At 43.2% G+C, this 8023-nt stretch overlaps 1 protein-coding gene across 1 annotated transcript in view; it reads left to right on the plus strand.

The window, feature by feature from the left end:
- Positions 1-7754, plus strand: part of LOC134344530 (WD repeat-containing protein 48) — a 115762-nt gene extending 108008 nt beyond the window's left edge. Inside the window, exons 18-19 of the mRNA XM_063044493.1 lie at positions 1288-1480; positions 5681-7754. Coding sequence (XP_062900563.1) covers positions 1288-1480; positions 5681-5776 — 289 coding nt within the window. The 3' untranslated portion in view covers positions 5777-7754. The remainder of the gene's footprint in view (positions 1-1287; positions 1481-5680) is intronic.
- The last annotated feature ends 269 nt before the right edge of the window (positions 7755-8023 follow it).

The raw sequence follows: 8023 nt of genomic DNA on the forward strand, positions 1-8023 counted from the left end.
CAACACTCCTGGTGGCAGTAGGTGACTGGGGGCAGCTAGGCACATTTCAGGCCGTTGTTGTTGATCTCTTTCAGTATTTAAAAAAAGCAGCAGTTAAGTACATTAGGAGCTTTTAACATGAGTGTGATTGTTTAAGGAATAAAAATAAAACAACAGCAGTGGGTGCAGTGACATCTAAAACTAAAAATGCCTGAGTAGTTTCAAATTATTTATTTATTTAGAGAACCCCGCATGGAACAGGCCAACAATATGTGCCAGCCAACAACCCACCTATTTAACCCTAACCCATCACAGGACAATTTACAATGACCAATTAACTTACTAACCATATGTCTTTGGACTGTGGGAGGAAACTGGAGTACTTGGAGAAACCCACATGGTTTATGAGGAGAATGTACAAATTCCTTACAGACAGTGCTGGAATTCTCCAGAATGTCCCAAGTTAGAACCTAGAATCTAGAAATCTATAGCATATTACAGGCCCTTCAGCCCACAATGTTGTGCCGACCATGTAACCTACTCTAGAACCTGCCTAGAATTTCCCTATTGCATAGCCATCTATTTTTCTAAGCTCCATCTACCTATCTAAGAGGCGCTTAAAAGACCCCATTGTATCTGCTTCCACCACCACCACTGACAGTGCATTTTGCTGAGACATCTGCTGCCAATTTATGTTCCTAAGTTCCTGCCTCTGATAGCATTTGCCCCCTACCCCAATTAAAGGTTTTCCCAAATTGTCTGTTTCTCTCCCTCTCCAGCACTGTGGTAAAGGAGACAGGGTTGTGATCATTACCACTGAGAGATCTGACACCTGACCAGGTATCTCGCAGCTGCACCTCCCACCCAATACCAGGTACAATTCCCAATACAGCCTCTCCTCCAGTTGGCTTATCTACATATTGCATCAGGAAATCTTCCTGAACACACCTAACAAACTCCACCCTTGCTCTAAAGAGATGCCAGTCAATATTAGGAAAGTTTAAAATCTCCCACCATTACAACCCTATTATTATTGCCCCATTCCAGAATCTGCCTCCCTGTCTGCTCCTTGTAATAGTATCGCACTAACCAATATGCTACCTTGGTACTGTCATCATGAGGTGATCTACTGGTGATTCTAGGACCCAAGTTGTTAAATATAGGGGTGCCTATATAAATTTAGCCTTGCTTTTATTTTAGATTTTATTTCCTTTTGTAACATCTCTTGATTCATTATCCTAATGTGCCCTGCCTACTAACAGCATTGAGAGCAACTCGCGAAAGTGACACTTTTAATCATGTTTTTAGGGACCGTTTATCGGCCAGTGATATGCTACAGGTTCGAAAAGTGATGGAGCATGTTTATGAGAAGATCATCAACCTGGATAACGAGTCACAAACCACAAGCTCCTCAAACAATGAGAAACCCGGAGAACAGGACAAGGAAGAAGATATTGCCGTGCTAGCCGAGGAGAAGATTGAACTTCTCTGTCAAGATCAGGTTAGTTTGCCTAGTCTCAGCTGTTGAGCATGGTTCATTGCATCTTGAGTTCACGGGTTCCCCCAGATCATTGGTGAAAGATGTGTTGCAGATATTTATAATATAGAACCTAGAACGTTACAGCATAGTACAGGCCCTTTGGCGCACGATGTTGTGCCTATCCTTTAACAGGTTCAAGTTTAATTTAACCACACACATGAATACGGCCAAACTAAAGTGTTCCTCTGGGGACGGGTGAAAACACAGGACCAACAACACATACAGCACAAAGCACATGTAGCACATATGATTATGATAGCAGAAAAGCATACAGTTACAAAAAATGATATTAAAAATATAATAAAATAGCCCTGAGTGTCATGGCCTGTTGATTAATGGTGCATAGATGTTGTCCTAGAGCCAAGTTTCTGCAAGAACAGCCCACAGCAGTTCCTCATATTGTGCAGTGCAGCTGCAGATGAACCCAATCCAGTTTTTCTTTCACTGTGCAAACACTGGAGGGCAGCACTGGCAGGAGGATTCAGCCCCCAACCCAGACTGAACTGAGCAGCGCACAGCATCTCCCTTCCTCGGTGGCTGCAACAGGTGGTCCTGAGGCCTGAATGAGGGCCTGGTCTGCGCCATAACCGAGGCCACACAGCTCCCCTGCCGTTCGTCTCGCCAGTGAACCAGTGAAGCAGACTCACAGTATTGTACATTACCAGTGTCCAACAAGGTCTGGCAATCCCAACAAAACGTCCGAGACAATCACCCGCACCATCTGTTGGATCACGCATCAAGTTCCTGGCTGAAGCAGACTGCAACACGGTGCGCACTGCTATCCTGCAACTTGCTGGTGAGGTAGATCTGCATGCAGTACTTGATGTTCTTGGTAACCAGCAGTGTCTTGCGATCCTGAAAGCGACGTAAAGGATGAACAATTACACCCTTGAGTGGACCCAGAGATGCCACTGTTTCCAGGAGTGTCTTCCATCTTACCAGAAGAACCTATTCTAAGGTCAATCTAATCCTTCCTTCCCACATAGCCCTCTGATTTTCTTTCATCCATATGCCCATCTAAGAGTCTCTTAAATGTCCCTACGGTATCTTCTCTACAACCACCGCTGTCATGTACCTACCACAGTCAGTGTATAAAAAAAGCCTCCTTTGATATCCCTCTATACTTTCCTCTCAATATCTTAAAGTTCTGCCCCATTGTATCAGCTATTTCTGACCTGGAAAAACACTTTGTGCTGCCACTTTACCTGTGCCTTTATCCTATACACCTCTATTAAGTCACTCCTCCTCCTCCTCAATGAGAAAAGCCCTAACTCATTCAACCTATTCCAGTAAATCTCCTCTGCACACTCTCTAAAGCTTCCACATCTTCCGATAATGAGGCGATCAGAATTGTCTAACCAGAGTTTTATAGAGCTACAACGTTACCTCATGTCTGTGTTATTTTTATTTCCTTTATTTTATTTAGAGATACAGCACACCCAAATGAGCCCGCACCACCCAGTGACTTACTAACCCATAGGTTTTTGGAATTGGGAGTAAACTGGATCACCTGAAAGAAATCCACGCGGTCACAGGGAGCATCTACAAACTCCTTATAGGCGGCGGTGGGAATTGAACTGAGGTCACTAGCGTGGTAAAGCTTTTCGCTAACCCGTACACTACCGTGCCACACGTTAGAATGCTCTCCACTGTACATCTGAAGAATGACGTGACTGTACATGTGCATAATCCAGCTCTCTTCAGCATTTTCAGAAAGTAGAGGTGTTGGTAAGCTTTCCTGATAGTGTAGAATGTGTTCTGGGACCTTGAAATATGCACTCCCAGGAGTTTAAAACTGTTTGCAGTTTCCACTGCTGTGCCGCCAATGTATAAAAGGGGTGTTAGTGATGCGAATTCTCCTGAAGTTAATAACCATCTCCTTTGTCTTGTTGATTTGAGGAGGAGGTTATTTGCCTGGCATCAGGCCTTGAGCAACACCAATACCAGAAGTCCATCTGCACACTTCTGTGAATCAGATGTAGTTTAAAAATTTCAAAGGTGATTGAGGTTTGCTTGCCCTCTTTTGTCACCTAAAATTACAAAATAGTTTCATTTGATCATTGTTGACACAAGATGGTCGTAATTTTTGCCTGGATAAAGGAATTCATTGTGTGAACAGCTTTGAAACAGTTGCTTTTTCAAGTTGCTCCATAGAAACGTAGTTGCTGTTTCTCAATGAGAAGTTGGGAGTTCACCCATCACACCTTCTTTGGTGTTTGTGGTTTAACTGGTGATTTTCCATAGGTCCTTATGACATTATCATTTAGCCTGCCAAATATATGCTGGTTCACAAAACATTTCTCCTTCCACACCCTCTAGTCAGAATCAGAATCAGGTTTTATTATCACCGGCATGTGACGTGGATTCCCTATAAACTGTTCTCCCCACATTCCCATCACAAATTCTACCACTTAACTACATTAGGGCTAATTTTGCATTGGCCAATTTAACCTACCAGTCTCCAAATCATGGCATGTGGGTGGAAGCTGGAGCACTGTGGTTGGCCTGATCAGAGGGGATCACGAGACGGCCTACAGGGAGGAGGTCCAGCACTTGGCTGTGTGGTGTGGCGACAGCAACCTGGCCCTTAACACCCAGAAGACCAAGGAGATCATTGTGGACTTCAGGCATGCTAGGAGCCACACTCACACCCCCATCTACATCAACGGAGCTGTAGTGGAGCGTGTATCAAGCTTCAAATTCCTTGGTGTCCACATTTCCAAGGATCTCACCTGGTCCCTGAACTTCTCCATTCTGATCAAAATGGTGCAACAGCACCTTTATTTCCTGCGGAGCATCAAGAAAGCTCACCTTTGTCCCAGGATACTGACGGACTTTTACCGCTGTACCGTTGAGAGCATACTCACCAACTGCATCTCAGTGTGGTATGGCAATTGTCCAGTATCGGACCACAAAGCACTCCATCGTGTGGTGAAAACTGCCCAGTGTATTATCAGCACCCAATTGCCCACCATTGAGAACATCTACCATAAATGCTGCCTGAGCAGGGCGAAAAGCATTATCAGGGATGCATCTCACCCTAACCATGGACTTTTTTACTCTCCTCCCATCCGGTAGGCACTACAGGAGCCTCTGCTCCCACACCAGCAGTCACAGGAAGAGCTCCTTCCCTGAGGCTGTGACCCTGCTGAACCTCACATCACAGCACTAAGCAGTATTGCAACCATATTGTACTGTCTCAGTACTTTTATATTTGTGTGCTGTAGCACTTACTTTTTATTCACAGTTATTTTGTAAATAATACTATTCTTTACATTTCTGGTCAGATGCTAACTGCATTTCATTGGCTTTGTATCTGTACTTGGCACAATGACAATAAAGTTTAATCTAAGCTAATCTAATCTAATCACGTGGAGGAAGCCCACGGTCACAGGGAGAATGTGAAAACTCCACAAAAGACAGCACTGGCGATTAGAATTGGACCAGATTTATGATTTGTCAGTAGGTAGCTCTTCTAACTAAATTGGTAAATTGACTTATTATTGTCGCAATGAAAGGTATAATGGGAAACTTTGTTTTGTATGGTAGCCAAACAGATCAGTTCATTACAACAGTGCATTGAGGTAGTACAAGAAAAAAAAGTGACAGAATGGAGAATGAAGTGCTACAGCTACAGTGGAAGTGCAGTGCAGGCAGACAATAAGGTGCATGGCCATAGTGAGGTAGATAGAGAGTTCAAGAGTCCCTCATACTGGGTGCTGTTCAATGAACCGGGCAACCATTTAATAGTCTTATAACAGCGGGATAGAAGCTGCCCTTGGGCCTGGTGGTACGTGCTTTCAGACTTTAGTATCGCTGGGACTTGGTACCATATTATTTATCATCTATTTGATTCTAGCTTATTTAATGAATACTGTGAAGAGAGAATGCTTGGGTTGGGTGGGTCTTTGATTATGCTGGCTGCCTTACCGAGTCAGCGAGAAATACAGTCGGAGTCCATGGAGGGACGACTGGTTTTCCGTGTCAGGCTGAGTGGGATGTGTCCACAATTCTCTGCAGTTCCCTTGGTCACGGGCAGAGCAGTTGCCATATCACGCCATGATGCATCTGGATAGGCCGCGCCATCTCAATTGTTACTGCGACGAACCATTATCAAATGTTTTTAATTGACGACACCACCTTCTCTAAACTTTGTTGCAGGTGCTTGATCCAAACATGGATCTGCGGACCGTGAAGCATTTCATCTGGAAAAGTGGAGGGGACCTGACGCTTCACTATCGGCAGAAGTCAACGTGATGTCCTCTCGAGGAAGGAAAAGGGCTTGACTCGTAGAAGCCAATAATTTCATTCTGAACTTTCCCTCTGCGCCTAATTTCCTTTCCTGTACTGGGTGAAAAGAGTAGTATCAGTGCTCCTTGCACCGCTCGTTGAATTATCCTGTCTGGGGAAAAGGCGCCAAGTTATTTGTCCGTTTCCAATGTTATATAATTTAGAAAGGATGCAGAATGTAAATTAAAGCAACTCCTAGTGCACTGTCTTAATGAGCAGGCCAGAGATTTCTGATAGATTTATAGTGTGGTGGTTAATACACTGTACAGGGTAAAATGCATAGATAAACGCTCCAGATAATGGACATAACCACCTCATCCAGTAGGTGTCCTTTTATTTGTTCCTAACACATTGTTGCCCTCTCAGATATGTCTGCCTTGGCATCACACACTAGTCACCTTTCTACATCTGATGTTATTTGTCACTGTAAATAGTATTTCCATACATTCCAGGCATTTTTTTTCAATGGCATCCAAGTGTCAACCGTTCTGATGGCTCCTTTATGAGGTACGGTGGCTGAATGAGATCAAAAGGGAACGTGCAAAGAGCAGATTCATTGCTTGTGTTGGAACCAAGCTGTAAGCTCAACGTAAATTCTCCCCCAAGATTGACTGTTCTCAATATTTATTCGGTTTATTTAGCGGTGCTACACTATTAGAGCTAATCCAGCAGAGATGAGATCTTGTAGAGACACTTTATCCAGAAAGAGAACAAAGTACCAGGTAGCAGGGCTAGTAGGGACAATTTTGAGGTTGCGAGGTCAAGTTCCTTGTTAGAACTATCAGCGGTGGGTGTGGATTACTGGAAAGGTTCTGAGTCTAGGCTAACCAAGTGGAATACAATAACCAAGTGATTTGTTTTCCTTTAGAAAGAAATCCAGTAGTCTGAAGGACCACCGATATCCAGATCCTACCTTGGGAGGAGTTTGATGTAAATACTGTACTTTTTTATTCAGCTAAATGACAACTTTTTAAAACTTTTTTTTTAAAAAAAGGAAAGCTTTTGAGACTTTGTAGCTGATTGCAATTTTTTTTTGGATACTAGAAATCCAGAGTTGAAACGTAAAGGCGTAAATAAAGTAATATTTAAACCAATGTAGTGCTTTCAATCTCATAATACTGTAGATACACAAAACAGACAGGACACCCTTGAATGCAAACTCCAGTTCATATTTCCAGTTGTAAACGTCAGCTATTGGGTGCAACTAATAAATCTAAATAATGTAAAAGCAGAGAACATTTAAGTTCATCATGCCAAGGCAAGTTATTGCCTTTTTTTTAAAGCATTGATCCATTTTGTGTTCATTGGATTTTGCTGTTGTCTCCCTCTTCGAATTGATCTGTGTACACCAGCTCATTTCTGTATTGACATTAAAAGTTTTATGTACTTGTAGAAGAGGCAAAACAAGACTGTTAATGTTTCTTGTACTAGAGTGCCTGAAGAGAATTCAGCTTTGAATTTAAAGGAAGCAAAGCCATTGTGCAAAGACCACTGAAGGATAGATTCAGCTTTCATTCCCTCGACTGTTTTCTTTCTCCCATGATTATATGTGGAGAAAAGAACAACCTTCAGATTAGGTTGAATGCTTTCACTTTTAAATATTGATTGGTTCAACTTGTATTTCTAGCAGAAACACTTAGATAGACAACAGACCCAGAGTGGTTGGCTAGTGGGAATAATCCATCCTGAGTTGCTTCTGATTTACAAAAGCAGCTGGACAGCACTCCCAATTCTGCTTTTTCAGAGCTGTTGTGAAATAGTTTAAGGCCTCTGAACAAGCCTTCTTTTGTAAAGACATGTTTACCGTTATGTGCAGCTGTATCTGTCAGAATCAGGTATATGTTGTGAGATTTGTTGTTTTGCGGCAGCAGTACAGTGCAATTAGTGCAAAAAGAGACCAAAAATAGTGAGCTGGTTCAATGTCTGTTCAGAAATCTGATGGTGGGGGGGCGGGGAGGAGGAAGCTGTTCCTAAAATGTTTGAGAGTGTGTCTTCAGGCTCTTGTACCTCCTCAGTGATGGTAGTAATAAGAGGACAGCAGTCTTGGGTGATGCGGGTCCATAATGAAGGATGCCTGTCTTTTTGAGGCATTGCCTGATGAAGACGTCATTGATGCTGGGGAGGCTGCTACCCGTGATGGAGTTGGCTGAGTTTTCATCCCTCTGCCGCTCCTCCGTGCCAGACAGTGAAGCATGCTGTCCTCCCTGGGACACT

This window comes from Mobula hypostoma, chromosome 3 (assembly GCF_963921235.1).
Source record: "Mobula hypostoma chromosome 3, sMobHyp1.1, whole genome shotgun sequence".
Classification (NCBI taxonomy): domain Eukaryota; kingdom Metazoa; phylum Chordata; class Chondrichthyes; order Myliobatiformes; family Myliobatidae; genus Mobula; species Mobula hypostoma.